This window comes from Eleginops maclovinus, chromosome 6 (assembly GCF_036324505.1).
Source record: "Eleginops maclovinus isolate JMC-PN-2008 ecotype Puerto Natales chromosome 6, JC_Emac_rtc_rv5, whole genome shotgun sequence".
NCBI classification, from domain to species: domain Eukaryota; kingdom Metazoa; phylum Chordata; class Actinopteri; order Perciformes; family Eleginopidae; genus Eleginops; species Eleginops maclovinus.
In genome coordinates this window covers 12505142-12522712 of record NC_086354.1, presented here as the reverse complement: position 1 = coordinate 12522712, position 17571 = coordinate 12505142, and the positions used below count along the sequence as shown (strand labels likewise).

The 17571-nt window shown below is 40.7% G+C and overlaps 1 protein-coding gene across 1 annotated transcript in view; it reads right to left on the bottom strand.

Moving 5' to 3' along the window:
- The window catches only part of LOC134865462 (neurocan core protein-like), a 48814-nt gene that overhangs the window by 17740 nt on the left and 13503 nt on the right, over nt 1-17571 (bottom strand). Inside the window, exons 4-13 of the mRNA XM_063884990.1 lie at nt 8100-8179; nt 4713-4913; nt 4032-4214; nt 3272-3446; nt 2537-2664; nt 1747-2031; nt 1160-1303; nt 948-1028; nt 704-861; nt 132-294 (exon numbers count right to left, since the gene is read on the bottom strand). Coding sequence (XP_063741060.1) covers nt 132-294; nt 704-861; nt 948-1028; nt 1160-1303; nt 1747-2031; nt 2537-2664; nt 3272-3446; nt 4032-4214; nt 4713-4913; nt 8100-8172 — 1591 coding nt within the window. The 5' untranslated portion in view covers nt 8173-8179. The remainder of the gene's footprint in view (nt 1-131; nt 295-703; nt 862-947; nt 1029-1159; nt 1304-1746; nt 2032-2536; nt 2665-3271; nt 3447-4031; nt 4215-4712; nt 4914-8099; nt 8180-17571) is intronic.

Genomic DNA, 17571 nt, shown 5'->3' with positions numbered 1-17571 from the left:
AGAGCCCCCTGACTCCTGGAGCAAAATACAGCACCTATTTATAAACTTTGAAACTTTGGACATTTAGGATATCCTACACCCCCGCCGGGCGCTGTATATTCGCACATCAGAAGCAGCCTGAATCTACTTACTTTTGGATGATTCGATGGATGGCTTTGACTCCTCCTCTGTCTTTTTTGTTGCTGTCTCTTTTTCCAGTGTCTGTTCGCTTGGTGCTTGGGTTCCTTCCCCGTCGTCACTCCCGGCCAGGTAGTTCCAAGGCTTCCAGATGGACTTCACGATCTTTGAGATCACCTGAAATAAAGTAGATGCACAGAGACTTAGCTGGTTCAGTGATGCTGCTTCTGTTTTTTAAAACGTCAAAATAAAATAATTTACAGCTCAAACGAATGATTAATTTTAATCACGGATTTACTGCTGATTATTTTCTATATTGATCAATGAATCGGGAATAGTAATGAAACATTTCTCAAAATCCAATGTGATGGTGTCAAATGTCTTGTTCTATCAGTCCAAAAATATTTGGGTAAATATTATATAAAACAAAGAAAAGAGTGTTGTCTTCATACTATGAGAGCACGAAAACAGCATTTTTCTCCATTTTGAAGGAAGATTACTTAAATGATCAGTGATCAAAACATTTTGGGTTCATTTTCCTGTCGATCGATGGATCGTAATTATTGCAACTTTAGCACAAACAAACCTTCTTGTCAGCAACAGTAGGGTGGACTGGTGGTCGGAGAAACTCGTCTGAGTCGGGGCCGGGCTCCAGTGGCTCTCCCCAGTCTGAGAGGATCTGTCCTGGGATCAGCTGGAGCGTCACAAAGGACCCAGAAGACTCTGCAGACCAGGGGTCTGAGGCTGAGGAAACAATCAAAAGAGGTGTTATAACAGATGCATAAGTGATCAATACATATAATTAATTAAATATTAGAAATCAGCCCTACAAGATTCAGTGCTGTGAAGCGAGGCCTCGTCTTCAAGGTCGACCAATCCCGTCCAGTTAGAAGGTGAAGCGCTGCTGCCATCTGAGGACACAGAAAGGATGCATTTGCAAAAAAATCAATCTTACTGTATTTATGTTTACTGATTTGATGTTTGATCCTCTGAATAATCAGCTTCAGAATGCTGCTACTGATACTGTAGACAAATGTGAAACCTCTGGCAGTGGTGATGTGCTGGGTAGTCACGTCCGGGCTGCTGGTCCCTGGAGAGTCAGCATCACTGGAGTCTGTGAGGTAGCTCCAGGGCTTCCACAGCGAGGTGTAGATCTGAGAGATGGAGCCTGAATCCTTTACTTTACCTGGGAAACAAGTTTAAGATATTTGCTGTTCACATGGCTGTCTCCTGAAGGATTTTACACAGCTTGTCTCTAAGCTTTGCTGTGTTATAATTCTGCAGTCAACACAGAAACTGCACATCGAAAATATTTAACTTCAAAACTTCCCTGTTCTTGTTTTCTCATTCTCCCACTGCTGCTGTCAATCCAGCATCTTCACAGACACTTGACAGTGGGATGGATAATGTGAACCCAAAATCATTGTTGCCATAGCTACACCAGTGACAGTGACATGTATTGTCATTGAATAACTACATTAACAGTACTCTTCCACAGATTTACTTCTGGCCAGCACCTAACTTTTCCAATCCATCAGTAACGATTGAATTGAGCTTACTCCTTGCCCATGATTAAAAATATTATGCAGATAAAGCTGTTGAAGAGGGGTTTCTTGTCTGATTCAATACCTCTGTAGCAGTACGCATCATACAGCGCTGTGGTGTTGTCAGTGGTGCTGTTGGGCGTGATGGTGCGGACACCCAGCTGGCCTCCCCCACAGTCCGGGCGAGGCCAGGTCACAGGGTAGCGCACACTGCCATCAGACAGCCAGCCTGGGGCGCAGCTGTCCAGACCGGCCTTCCATGCCAGATAAAGCTGCCCCACTGTGGCCAGCTGCCCCCCCAGGGACACACAGCGGTCTGAGGCTGAGGACAGAGACAGCCTGCCTGGGACCGAGGAGTGGAACACTTCACCTGGAGGACGGAGACAAGAGAACTTGTGAAGAAGCAGATATCGAGCAGTGAGACACCTGGGTTAATATCTGCATATGCTTTTGGAATCTTTTGAATTACTTAAAAGCTTAGGCTGTATGTATTTTAACTTTTTTCTTCATAACAAATCCCATGGAAAGGCCAAAACCTAGCACATGTGAAGCAAACACCCCAAAGCCCATTGGTTGCTATTGAAGACGTACATCTTTGACATAAGAATGCACAAATGTATTTATCTGTCTTAAGTTTAAACCTTTTTATTTTTTACTTTTCACTAGAATAATTAAAAAATGTGTTTTAAAAAAAGGACAAGAATATTTCCTGACATTAAATATAGTAGCAAAATGTGATGCAACCATCAGTGTAAAAGTGTTTTTTTTGGAGTGACAGTGTGTGTGTGTGTGTGTGTGTGTGTGTGTGTGTGTGTGTGTGTGTGTGTGTGTGTGTGTGTGTGTGTGTGTGTGTGTGTGTGTGTGTGTGTGTATACCATCCAGTTCTTTTGCAAAACAGTAAACATCAAACAGCTCTTTCGGGTCCCTCTTCCCATAATTCCTCACTCCAGCAGCGTACTCCTTGTGTCCATAGCAACCAAGCTCTGGCAGCTGGACAGAATAGCTGTGGAGAAGAACATGAGGAAGTCATAACTGTGAATGAACCTTGATTTACTAATCGAACAGTCTTTTTAACTTGGGGACATAGCATCAACATCGTCCTAGCTCACATATCAAAGGGTTTATTCTCATTAAGAATCTAAATGTCAGTTAGAAAAATCTTCTTATACAAATGGAAACAAACTATACACAAAACAATAGGAAGGTTTTACTTGACCAATCAGATCCAGTGCCTAAATGTAGTGCAAGACACAAATGAGCTTATACATCTCCCCTAAAGTTGAATAATTACTTTGAGCTCAAATGCCTAATATTCCAGTCCAGGTTCTCTTCCAGTCTTCAAAACAGTGAAAATGAATATGCTTACTTCTTCTTCTATGATTGCAAATGGTGTATAATTGGGGTTAGGACTGGGGGTCAAGTAAAACGATGCATTGAACAGGAAAACCTGGTCTGATGAAGATATTGAGAAAGTGATCTGTAGATTAACTAATAATTAATACAATTGTTTGTTGCAGCCCTGCTTCAAAGCACCGCTAACTTCAATGCAACTAGTGAGCAAAACCCTGTGTGTGTGAGGATCAGCAGGAAGTTATTGAACGCCTCCTCACCGGACAGTCTGATCATCCAACCATCCCGCCGCACAGCTGGCGAAGCCGTCATAGTACGCCGCCCACAGCTGGGCAGGTGTGGCCATCTGAGCCGAGTTTTCCTGGCAGGCCCGCTGGGCGTCGCTAAACGAGAGGGCGTATCTGGAGCTGGGAGCCTGATAGTGAAACACCACGCCTACACGTGTAAACACAGGGACAGGTGGGGAAGTGATTGTGAGTTTATCTGAGACATGCAGCCGAGGTTAATGTGAATAAATCAGTGGGATGTAATCAACAAACAAGTTATTCTGGCCACAAACAGATCAATCTAGCCGTGGGTGACTTTAAGCTTAAATTTCACAGATGGGCATACAGAACAATTATCATGGGTATTCAGTCTAAACTCTTTAATTAAAAGAATTACACAATTGCTCAAGTAGAAAACTAGATACCAGAAACAACACAAACAAGAGAGCAGTAAGCTGCATTAATGAAGTCAGTCATTATGATATTGATATAGAGAATCAATGTTATTAATGTTTAATTAAATACAAACGCTGAACAGGGTTGGCAGTGCTCCTTTTTCCAGCTGCCATTATCTATCCTTCACTGTCACAACAAGGCTGGATCGTAATACATGAGAAAAATCGATTAAGTCAGAATTTGAAAGTGTTTGTGTGTGCATGCTGCTCGGTCCGTCAGCAGTGTTTTATTATATGTGTTCCTTAGGCACTAAACTTTTCTCACAGTAAAGTCTCCCGTCAGTGGCTGCTGCACTTACCGGAGACCACCAGGGGCACAGTGTCTCTCTCATAGTCGTTGCCCATGACAACCTGACAGTGGTAAGTGCCTGAGTCGTTGGTGCGGAGACTGGAGATCTCCATGGTAGCATTCAGAGGATTGGCAGCGTAACCTGGCAGCATGACGCGGCCACTGAAAGCCTTATTCACCTTTATTACATCACCTTTGGCACAGAGAGACAGGGTTCTTCAGTATTAGTGTCCATTGGCATCTTGCAGATTTTTAGAGATAAAACATAAACTTATAAAGGGGTCTGAGATACATATTAACATGTCTTCTCAATGGCTCGGTCCTATGTAAACACACACTTTTCTGCCAAACACAGTTTTGTTTATTTCCCACGAAAGACTTTTGTATTTGTGTTTTTGTCTTTGCTTTTCCCACTGGGTAGTGGATCAACGTGACTCACAGTCTTCTGTAGACCATTCAGGATTCACATAGGCTACTAATTTAAATGTGTTTGTTTTAGTTTCAGGAGAGCTGCAGATCAGTGGGAACGATTGTGTTAACATGTACATAGTCTGATCCACTTTTAATATAAAAACATCGATTAGTGCAGCTTTCAGGTTTACTCTCTAAGCACTTGAGATGTTATCTGACTGAGTAAAGTAATGTAGGTCTCAATCAACAGCTGACCCAGATCATCGTGTCCTACTTTTACCTTTAGCAGAAAGCACAATGTGCTCATGAGGAGCCCCCTGTCCCTCGGCAGGTCCTCTGTGGGTCCACAGGACATGGGGGGGCTGGGGGGAGGAGTTCGTCTGGAGGGTGAAGACACAGGGGAGGACGGCTTTGCCTGCCAGCGTTTGTTGAACTTTAGGATGTGTGATCCTACGCATGTTAACTATGGAGGAGGCGGCACCTAGAGGACGAACAAGACACCAGAACACAATTGGATTATCTAATTAAATATGTTGTGGGGCACTTTGCTTGCCAGGGAAAAAAACAATGGACATTTAATTGCATGTGTCTACTGTCTGACAGACATGAACAAGGTGTTTGATTAAAGGGGAAATGTCTATGTATATAAAATCTGAGCTGTAATACAACCTCTAACTAATGTTTCTCCTACAGTAACAACACCTCAAGGATTCATTAGCAAGTTCACACTCATGTTTCCACACGAGGAACTGCTTCTATTGTACCAGCAAAGAAACATAACACTGTCCCATTATAAGAATCCACACACAATTATATTCATGTATACACAGACAAGAGTAGAAAAAAAAAAGCACTTTTTTAACATTACAGCATGGGAACATGTCACATTAAAGGCACAAAAGACAAATATGAACCTAATAATAAGCAACACGTCCTCCCTAATTATTTATTTGTATGTGTAACCTAAGTTTTCACCAAAGTTTTTTCATAAATGATCCAAACTGTCAGTCAAATAATTTGATTTACACTTATTTAATGTGAAGATAGTCATAACATGTCACTGTGAGAGACACACAGGTCTGCAGATGGATATCAGCTCTCTGCTGGTTGCCATGAAGTGTGGGTTCAATGTTACCATGACAACACTATCACCTGTGTACAGACAGCATCGGCTAGGAAGAAATATGTCTACCTCTTGGTGGCTTTATTCAACCTTATACTGCATATACCAAGCTGTATGGTGATGATAATAATAGTAAAAGTAGTAATAATAATAATAATAATAATAATAATAATAATAATACAAATAAAAATAATAAAAGGGAGAAATTGTATTTTCTCAAAAATGAAATACTTAGTTTGACCATAAAAGTTTCCTTCTTTCATTGAACATTGACATATACTCACTAAGCTATCACCATGACAACTGAGCCCTCTCCTTGCTAATGAGTGTGGGATGAAGTCTCTATGGACAGCTAGTAGAAGGACCTTGAGTTCAATTTGTTGTTCTTCTTTTTTTTCACTTAGGTTTAAAAATAATTAAGCTGACTATAGACAAACAATAATAATGAGTATTTTTTGCAAACAAATCTGAGGAGTAACATGGACTGTGAGGCACATTAGTCCAAGGCAACATAACAAAAACAAGGCAAACAACAAAATAACAAAGCTTTAATGAGCTTAAAGCAAATTTGCTTAAGGATCGTGACTTTTCTTTTCTGGTCCTCTTCATTCAAATTGTCACCATTAGCCAAATGCACCAATGTGTAGAAACTAATATGAGCATAACGAGGAGTAAGACAAAAACAAAGCTTTGCATGGCACTTTGCACATGGAGGAAATGAATCCCCGTAAGATATTTCCATCTGCATTTAGATTGGATGGCTTTCACAAGCTGAACCCCCTGAGAGCATCTCTCTGAGCTGAGCCTCTGCTGCTTTCCCCCAAAATCAGATGTAATCACAGAATCACAAATACCAGGGACGAGCACGGGAGCCAGAACAAGAGAGAGAAAACTGGAGATGAAGATGGAGGGAAAATAGAGACTTTGGATGACAAGTGTACCCTGTAGCATGGTGGTGGTGACAGATGGGACAAAGCGAGGGCTGTTGGTGACATGAAAGGATACTCTCTATCATTAACAGATGCCGTCTCTTATTCCTGTCAGGCCTCTTTCAGAGTCCATCAGCTGTAAACCGCAAGGAGGCTTTCAAGGCTGATATCAATGTTTATTAAACTGAATGGACAGTCCTGGCCAATTCAGATTGGTCCTTTCATGCCAAAATTAATGTTGCCCAAAACATATAATAAGGAAATAAAGGTAACAAATCATACAGTGGGATATACTGCTGAGGGTTTATGATCAGTTTTGACCGAGGAAAGTGACCATTGATAAGATGAATAATGTTTAATTACTCTGTTTTTCCAAAACATGTTAATTGCATCTCACACTCTTTAATGGCAGTTTGCTCAGTTGTTTAAAATGTTGTAAACCAAAAAAAAATATATTTCTTTCTTAAGTGCAATAGTTGATATACTTCCACGTGTGCTTCTGTTTATAGCTCTATAAAAAGGTGAGCAAAAATACCGTAACTTTAGGAGTACATTTCATGTTTCCACCTTTATACTAAGCTTTATCATACCTACGAGTAGCCAAGGTCGAAACAAGTTTTTATCAGGAACAAAGACCTTTAAAATCCACGTTTTCTTTTTAGCAGGCTGAACATGTTGTAATTAACAGAATGGTGCAGAGATGATTGATGTTCAGTATTTACCATTAACCTGCAACCCTGTTTGCCAGCTGTCCATCATTAAAACTCAAACTAAATGATGTTATCAAGATGTCCTAGTTCAGTATATCCTGGTACATTGTTGACTGATTGAGGGCAATTTTGTGATGAACTTCAACATTACGGAATCAAAACTATAATGATTCATAACAGATATACTTTTACTAATTTTAAAACAACATGAAACACAATGATGCTTTCTACTACTCTGTAATTTTGTATATATGTAGCTGTTTTGCAGTCAACACCAACCCGATTTAATGTGGAGTAATGACGTTCAGCTGTCAAACATAATGTCAAGTAAAGTAATGTTTTAATTTTGGAAATGAGTATGCTGTTTATCCACTTAATGAAAATCCAGGCTGACCAGCTCCCATCATGCATAACAAATGCAGGGAAAGTAATAAGGAGAGAAACTTATCTTTACCACAGGCAGTCAGCAGGCAGCACGTGGGACCTCAAACCTGCAATACTTCCCACCAGAGACCTGCGGCTCTGAGATGTTTTATCTTTTTGTTCCATAATTGTGAATTTTATGCATAGTTGTAAGGAACAGATGGTTGACTAAACTTACAGAAATGGGTTTGGATTTGTTCCAGTTCAGTCCCACAGAGCATGTCTGCAAATACCCCCAGCATGTCAGCTCTCTCTTTCAACAACCAAATTAGTGCAGACCTGTCTTCTGTATTCATGTCTATGGGATGTGGGAGCTGATGTTTTCTGTAATCTGCTCCAGCTGCTTCTCTTCCCTATCTCTTTTTACAAAACCCACTTGTGTGCCGACATTACCTGTTACTATTTTCCTTAATTTCCTGCAGCTCCTGGAGATGCAGCAGTTTAGGGAAACAATGAGTGGAGGTAAGAGACAGATGACTTACCCTCTCCTGAAACAAGCAGCAGCGTCAGAGCAAAGACGATCTGCCGCCCAGCTGCACACAGATTAAGCGCCATTCTGGACCTGCAGAGAGACAGAGGATAGGAAACAGAATTGAAGCTGGATGATGAAGGAAAACAGCAAAGGCCTCATATAGAGGTTGAAATATAGTTGAGTGTAAAAACAAAGACTTTATACACGGTGTCCAACACACTTCCAGACAATAAAGTTCATGTTCCTATTGTAGAAATATGTTCATCTTCCAGTTTAGTTACATGAAAAAAAAATTGAGATAAAAGTTTCTTTATCTTCCTAAATGTATGCATGTCCAGCACAAGGCATTACTACATATGTTCATTCATTTGTGTCCACGCTTTGTCCTTGAGGTAAACCTTAGATTTTTGCATACAAACAGGAAGTAAAAATGGAACTTTGTAACATGCATGTATACGTTGAAATTTCATGCTAAAAAACATGAAATTCTTAATAAATAAATATGTTGGTCTACAATTCATCAAACCTACAGTCAGGACCAGTAGCTGGGCTTTGTCCTGTGGGTGTGTGCAAATCATTAAATGAGAAGCAGAATATAAGTGCGATATAAATGCAGAACATAGCTTGCTCCTGTTTGAGACTAAAAAAAACCCTGCACAGCTGTTTTGGTTTAACAAAACCTCTTCAAAATGAATTACACCAATTAAAACCCAAAGCTCTTCTTAGTCTGTTGGTGATGTTAACACACACACACACACACACACACACACACACACACACACACACACACACACACACACACACACACACACACACACACACACACACACACACACACACACACACACACACACACACACACACACACACACACACACACACACACACACACACACACACACACACACACACACACACACACACACAATAAAGGTGCTCTTTTAGAGGAACATATGATGAGGAGTAGCTGTCATCCACAGGTGTCCAAGCAGTATGACACAAAAACAACTGCTTACCTTCCCAATGTTTTTGAGCCAATTTGATTGTGCTTTATTTTTGCTTAATCTTCTCTTGTGAGTAACTGAACTGCACTGTGGCCATATTCATAAAATAAAATACAAGGAAATGGCCTTGAACACAGGATCTTCCCTCTCAGGCAAATTAAGTGATTTAGTAGCCTTGACAAAGGGGCAGATAATGTCTTGTATCCATTTTGTTTACTGGTGTTATAATGTAATCAGAAATAAACAAAACTGCATCTGTGAGGGCACTTAGAGGCCCCGGTTTGTATTCAATGCTATTCATCAAGCAGATGCTTTTGTTCACACAGCCATTTCCATTTTCTGAGCTACAGCTGCCTCTTTAACATCCAGCACAGACTGGTCTTATTAACTGCCCATCAGACATTGTGTAGTCTGATTTGATGTTAGACCACACACAGAGTGGTATGTCTTAGTAAAAAACATGATCGACTCGTATGACAACCACTCAAAAAGTAAAAGACTGGATTAAGTGTTGGTACGCGGCAGTGAGACGGCACTTCTGGGACCATACTATAGCACAACATATTGAGGAAATCCTATCGCATCAGAAATGAGCTGCTGACTTTGCTAGAGGATTTGGCTTGGGGCCCGAAGCTTCTCAGCTGAATGGAAAGACGCCTGAAAGTTTTATTGCCCCGCACTGGTATGAAATGAAGGAAAGCTTTACTTTAAATGCTAATCTTAAGGGGAGTTAGGATTAGCATCGCAAATACCTTTAAGTTATTAATTTAAAAATGATTGGTTCCTTATATTTTCCTGACTGTATTGGCAAAATCAACAACAAGTTGCAATAGACCAAATTAAGAGTTTGTGTCCAACATGTTTGGACTGTCTCAATCTCAGTGACATAAAGTAAATCATTTATCCAGGAAATCAGAAGACCTTTTAGCATTCACCAAGGTAACAGCAGCTCAACCCTTCAGCATCCCTGATGCTGAAAAAGAAGATTATGCAACACCAGTGCAACCCTTTATAAATTACAGGAATAATGGTCTCTCTCTTCTCTGACCATGTGAAAGCGCAGTAAAACCTTCAACCGTATAAAACTGGAGTGTGTGAGACAAATAGAAACATTCCTCCCAGATAAGTAAAGCACTCTGTGACACCTGCCGAACTACACTGCCGTTAACAACAATTTGTTGAGGGATTTTTAATCGTTGGCAACCAAGTCTGGTCTCTTGGAAAAAGGAGGGTTCTAGTGTGGGTGAGACGCTGCTGTGCCACACACTTTGAGGCAACCCATCCTGAAGGTGGGTCAGGACCTTGTGATGGGCTGTGACAGATTGGGGTCGAGCCATTGGACTCTTTGCATGTAGAAGGCCCGGACCATTGGTAGAGCTAGCTGGGTGGGTGACAAGAGATTTCTAAAGTCTTGGAGAGGGTCATGACACCGAGGAGTTTGCCCAGCATTGTAAGCAGAGAGCATTAGAGAGTGTTGTATTGGAAAATCTGGGACTGGCCGGGGCCCAGAAGCCACTATCCACAGCAACAGAATACAGAGTTCAGCCTATGGACATCTCTATGGCTGCTTAACAACATACATTGCTGTGTGCTCTATAGACAAGCGCCTTTCAAAGTTTTACCAGAGGGGATTTACAACATACAGTGCATTGGCTATGCAATGACACCAGCCGCATACTAACCAACACCTCCTTTTGTTGAGGAGGAGACATCAGATGTCGTGAACACCTCCCTCTAAATCGCCCCCCTCTTCACTTTCACAGGCACAGCTGTGTCTTGAGGAGAAAAGAGCCAGAAGTCTCTAAAATGCTTCAGTGGACATCAATGTGGATGTCCGTCCGACACATTTTCACGATGTTGTCTGAATAGGATGCATTCTTAGCTCATTGTGAGTGCGGACAAGCGGAGTGACAGAGATCCAAAGAGAGCTAACAGACGAGGTTGGCAGACCTACATTACGGCTCAGCACTAAGCTGTCAATCTGTTGAAGCAGGAGACCAACTGGGCTCATGTTCATCATGACGCAGGCAAGACGGGGCCCCTCGACCCAAATCTCCTTCAGTTCTGCAGTTGGTGGGAAAATTGCTTGAAGGAAAAAACATGAAGAGTGTGGAAGAAATCATGTCAGCTGCTGTTGAGGCTATGAGGCAAATCGCATTTGTGAGCACAGCACGACAGCTTTATGCTGACAATGCCTCTATCATGCTACATTGAAGTGTGTGTGTATGTGTGTGTGTGTGTGTGTGTGTGTGTGTGTGTGTGTGTGTGTGTGTGTGTGTGTGTGTGTGTGTGTGTGTGTGTGTTTGTGTGTGTGTCTGCGTGCGTGTGTTCACAGACTGCCTTAATCAGGCCAAGCTGGGTCCCATGTTGATTCATGACACACACACACCACTGTAATGTTGCAGCTCCTATAAAGCCCAGCACTAACCCCAGCGATGCCCAAGGTAGGTCACTGAGTTTCACCCTCTGCATCATGTTCAAAAAGCATGTGCACAAACACATTGGCGTTATGCATTACAACACACATGCCAATACAATGACACACACACAAACTGGCAGCTGGCAGTAAGTGACATGTATTACAGTTTGTGAATTGACCCGCATAATGAATTTTACAAAAATAACAGAGGGAGACTTCCTGTCATAGGCATAGTAATCTTAATAATGGGTCCTGGACTTCAGGAAGAACTGGACTGAAATCATTTTGACTCTCAACAGGTGACTGGTGATTTTGCTACTGACACATTTTATAGCCTAACTTTATGACTGGCTGGCAAATTAACACGAACTTCCAGTTCTCCAGTTGACTTTTTAGTGATTTCAGCTGACTCACTCAGAACAAGAGAGACTCTAAACAAGCTACACAACAGTATGCACTTTTAAATAACAATGGAATTCAAATGTCATTCTTTATAAAATAACCCGCTTTCATGCTAACTATAGAAAAACATACCTGTGAAAAGGTTTTATTTTTCATATTTTCAAACAATATTTTTTACTTCGGGACAAACCAATGCTTTTGGGAATGTTGCTGGAGTCCTTCCAAACCATATAGCCTACAGAAGCAATAAAAGAGTAAAAAAAAAAGGAAAGAAACCCTAATGTTTTTCTTTCTGCACCTAAAATAAAAAGCTCAAGCTCGTTTTGCACCTATGGGAATTCTTTTCTGTTTTTACAGGAAGTTCCAATATCTTTCTTGGGTGACGGCAAAATGACAAGAGTAAGCAGCTGCATTAATATCTAAAAATATATGATGCTTAATAAAAGAGGCTGAGGACCTTTTACAAAGCTGTACTCTTAGACTTCAGGATGGAAACGGGGCCAGTTTTAGCCATAAGGAGTCAAACTGTCACTCTTGTGTTCCCCTCCTGGGGACCTGAATGAAGAAGGTGATTTCTCTCCCTCCTTTTTTCTTTAATCATGTCTCACAAACCTATTACCTCCAGAGAGCGGTGGAGTGAACAGCAGAATAACAGCTCCGGATGAGTGACAGACAAAGTGGTGAGCTGGGAGAGGAAGAGATGAACGAAGAGGAATGAAAGGAAGGTCATTTTATCACCATTGTGACATTACTTCACTACTATGATGAAAGCTCTTCAGAGAATTTGTTGGAAGCTTCATCATTCTCCTTCAATTGTCGCATGCAGAAGTTGCTTCATCTTAATATATTTGTGGCAGAAGTTTCACAATTTTCCTTACTTAATTATAAGGGAAGAAAAAAAGACGGCACTGATGTGTTGTAGAGACACAGACACACATTGTGTTTGGTGTGTCTGTGTGGTGACTAATCACACTCAAAGCAACTAATGACTCATACAGCTCTGCTGGCTTCAGATGGAGAGAGGACTCTGGAAAGCTGGTCCCTGCGATTCAAGATTTCACACTCCTTCCTCTCACACAGACACCATTGAGCTCACTGGGCATGGATACAGAGGTTATTTAAACCGGCTCGCTTAGGAGAGGCCAACTAGATTTGGCTCTAAGTACGTGCAGTAGGGCCCAGAGAGGAGGCAATTCACATCACTCTGAAGGCTCCTCAAACGACAAGTGAAGTGAAAAAGAGACTAATGCTTGTAGTTACTGTAAGTAGGTAGTTACAGCGTTCCTGTTCTTTCTTTAATTATTCAGTGTTGCACAGCAACCTAAGAGGAAATAATGTTTAATGCATGTATCACCAATTTGTGCAAACCTGTAAGAGATTGACAGCTCTTATAATATCCATCTGTTACGAGCTTCCTGTTTGGCTGCTGTAGAGCGACACTCAGCAGAACTGCAGCAGATGATGCTCATTTTCTCTCTCCACCTTCTTATTCTCAGCCACTTTACGGCACCGTTGTGTGCGTGTTTCTGTTGGGTATGCATGTGCAAAAGGAGTATGTTTCTTTACATGAGATACAATGTATGTAAGCCAACTGGGAGTCGGACAAAGAAATCTATTTTTAGTACATTAGATCAACATATCTAATATAGTGTGCACATATATATATGTGAGATGTATTGTAACAGCTTTTAGAGGAAATAGAAACGAGGGAGCGTCAGAAAGTGACCTCGGTGGAATTGATCATCACTTTGTTCTGTAATGCATCAAAATGAATCAAATACACACTGACATCAAGTGATTTGTTAACAGTGAACCTCCTCACTGGAAGAGGAAAAATGTTTTTATTGTACTCAAAGAATGACTTAACAAAAAGAAGAACATTTTTATTTGAATTGTAGAGTATTTGTCCTTGGAGGTGATTTTATTCAGAATGGTTAGCCGTTTCTGCCTAGGAAGAATAAAAAGACAGATGTAAAGCAAATATTAATATATATAATATATACTAAATACTTTAGTACAACATTTAAAGTTGTTATGCGTCTTATAATTTTAACATATTATGTGATAATTATGTTTTAAAATAAAACTATCAAATCAAACATGTATGAGTAGTACTTATAGTAACTGACACAAATCTAATTTAATTTTTGGCCACCTGAGCCTATTCTTACGGCCTATATTATACGTTATTTAGGCAGTGTTTGCATTTAGTGGTTGATCAAGAAATCCAGCAGACACATAAGCATACATTAAACAAATATTCGCTTTGCTGTTTGCTCTGTGTTTGGTCTCCACCAAATCCTGAGGGAAACATCTGACTCTTAAGCTGTCTAACACTGCTCTACTGTAAGTTTACCAGCTGGTCACCATCTTTGTTTAACTGCCAGGAGGCTGATGAAAGAAAACAGTAAAGATGAGAAGAACAAAACAAAGTAAAGTGCTGAAAGATAATAAAAAGCTGAATTCATAGTCATTGTTCAAGCAGCTTTAAAGAATGATGAGGAGCCCATAAATTGTAGGTAAAATTATTAAGTAAATAGCAATATTGAAGAGGATAATGATTTTGGAGCCAGAGGTCTAATCTAGATGCATATACATAAGTAGCCTCTGCAGCTGTGTTGTCAAAGCACCAGAGGTCAAAGGTGAAGGTTCTGAGGTTAGCACTTGGTAACAAAGTCAATAAAGGATCAGCTGCAGGAGACGGAGCCATCATATTAACTATATTAGTCTATGGCTCCAAAAACATACACACGTTATTATTAGATCTGGCCACCGGAGCACAACCATATTTTTCTCCACAAGGAAAGGTGGTCAAGAAAAAGCTTAGCTGTGAAATCACATGGAATAATGGACAAAAACATAGTTGTGCATCGTGCTGGGACTACATCCAAAAACGTCCTCATCTTTTATACCGTGCTGAGTCTGTGGAATATTAACAAGGTGAAGAAAGACAAAAAAAACACTCTGTCCTTCAAGTCTTTACCAGCAGCACCGAGGCCCACAGCAGCAGAAACCATGTCCTCCTTCTAACATCAACAATAACAGGGAAATTGTGCTGAGTGATCGTGTTTTAAACAGTGGACCATTGAGAAAAGAATACATGTAAAACAGCTGCATATGCAATAAACTACCCCTATCAAAATTACTAATCATTCTAATCCTCTCTGAGTTGCATACAAGGATAAAAACTTTGTTTATGCCTTTAAGAGCTTCTTCTTAGCCGACTGCGAAGCCAAACATTTGTCTTGCACCAGTCACTACCTTAGAGGAGAGCCTCTGGCCAAAGACAAAGAGAGGGACCTTTCTCTTTGTGCGGGTGAGCTGTTCAGCTGTGGTCTCATCTACTCTTGTAATGATTGGCCTGGTGGGCTGCTTTAGTCCCTCCCAGGCTAAAGACTGGAGTTGATTGATGGATCGGTCTGTCCAATCCCTTTTGGGTTTTGTCGACTGGGGATTCACTCGGGTTTCAATATTCCAGGGAGAGACAAAGCCATTACGTTTCTATCCAGCAACTCAAAAAACATTTATCCGGGGCTCTTTTTCTATTTGACAAATGTTTGAGGAGGGAGCATTGGGCTCTGAGATTTGGGTAGCTGTCCAGTGCTGAAAACGTGGACATTTTTAGCTCCAGTCGCTGTGAAGTCATTGTTAGTCTAACGCCTATTCCACTTCTGGCTGTATACGCACCACAAATTTCAAACACAGCATAAAATCCCCACTTTAGTTCACAGCCTAGTTCACAGTTGGATCTGGCAGAGAATACACCATCAGCAAGACTTGAGACAAAAGTGCTCACTTGCTCACACTTGCATTCCTCCTTTTATTCCTTGCCACTAACAACTTTTTTTTATAAATTATTAATTAAACAGCAGATTATTTTCTTAGTCCTAGTCTATAGTATGTCATAAAATGGTAAAAAATGCCCACCACAATTTTCCAAAGCCCAAAGTTATGTCTCAAACATTGTTTGTTTTGTTCGAAATACAACCCAAAACAGAAAGGTATTGAGCTTACAATGATGCAACGCATAGCAAAGTAGCTAATTATGATATTTTTAATATCATAACAGTTACTGCTCCTCATTTAACTGGTTTGATTCATAAAACACTAGAAGATAGTGATTTATTTTTTTTCTATTTGTTCAGTCAAATCCAAAATGATTCAGTTCACGGTAATAAAAGAGAAAAAGAAAGCTAGAAACTTTCACAATTACTGAGAAAAACAAGGAAACATTTGACATCTTTGCTTGAACAATGAGTTAAAACCCTCCTAATTCTTTTTTTGTCGATTCTTCCATGTATCTAAAAGCATCAGACATTACTTCCTGTTCCCATCTTCCAGTGATGCAAAGTGACTCCTGGAATTGCAGCCGTCTCAGAGTCAGACATGATAAACAACACTGAGGCTCATTAAGTGCAAAGTGTACAGCAGCAGACAGCGAGGCAGCTGAACGGAGCTTGTTCTCTACCTTTTTCTCTACTGTACTGTATGCGTGCTAGGCTCATGGATGCACTTTCGCAGACACACATGCACACATCCGGACAGAATGAAAAATGCATGTAAACTTTCAGCCAGGCCTCTTAGCCTCATTCCTCACCAATCTCCTCATGCTCATCCCAGAGGCACTACTGCTCTGTTATCTCCCACACACATGGGCTACATTTCCTCATCTCGGGTAGTTCTAAAGTGTGGCGTTGCCTGGTTAACCACATCCTGACACACAGCTGGTGGTTGCCGCACTAACAAGTCCAAAGAAGAAAAGACTTCTGAGTCTTTTGAACCAAAAAAGAATAGGCTTTATTAGGCTGCAAGGGCTCTTATATTCTCAGACAATACAGCTCATTTGTCAAGGTGACCCAAACTGTTCTCCTCCTTCACTGTGATGTGTGAATGCCACTGTTTGTTTAAGAATTTCAAAGATGTGTTCATGTGGATAGCAACAGGCAATCACTCATTGCACCGTGATTTAGTATTTCCAGAGTTAGTTCACAAGGCGCACAGACTTTGATGTAAAGATAAAATACTGTGTGAGCACTGATAATCCAGTTTCTATACATAACAGGGCTTTGATGTCATGCTCAGGTGACAGCTCTGGAAGTGGACCAACATAAGATCTGAATTTGGCATATATTCAACACATGTTGTTTGTTCTCCAAATGACTCTGATTTACATAATAGATTTCACAAACACCTGTTCAAGTGTTCAGATCTGCTTCCACAATTGCATCAGTCAACAGAAGGAATCCTCCCCTCAGATTTCTTTTGATTTTATCATCTGAACAGGATGATTTAAAATATGTATGTGCATGTTAACGAAAGTTATTATGAAGACAAGACCTCTCCAGAGAGGAAACCATGTAAAGGACACACCAACAAGGTTACTTGCTGAATTAATGATTAATGCATGCCTCTACATGGGTCGTAAATATAGACCAATATTAAAAGCTATGACCTGTAAATAATTAAAGATATCCCACCCGGGTGCGATTTGTGTGCATCTCAAATGCTGGAGCTGTGATCATGCGAGTGGTAATGCGTTGATTGGTGGTCGGGAAATACTTATTACCTTTAACATATGCAATGATTTGATATGGATGGATGGGCAATGTGAAAAACTAAATTTTGCGTTAGTTGAAAATTCAGATTTCTTAAGTGCG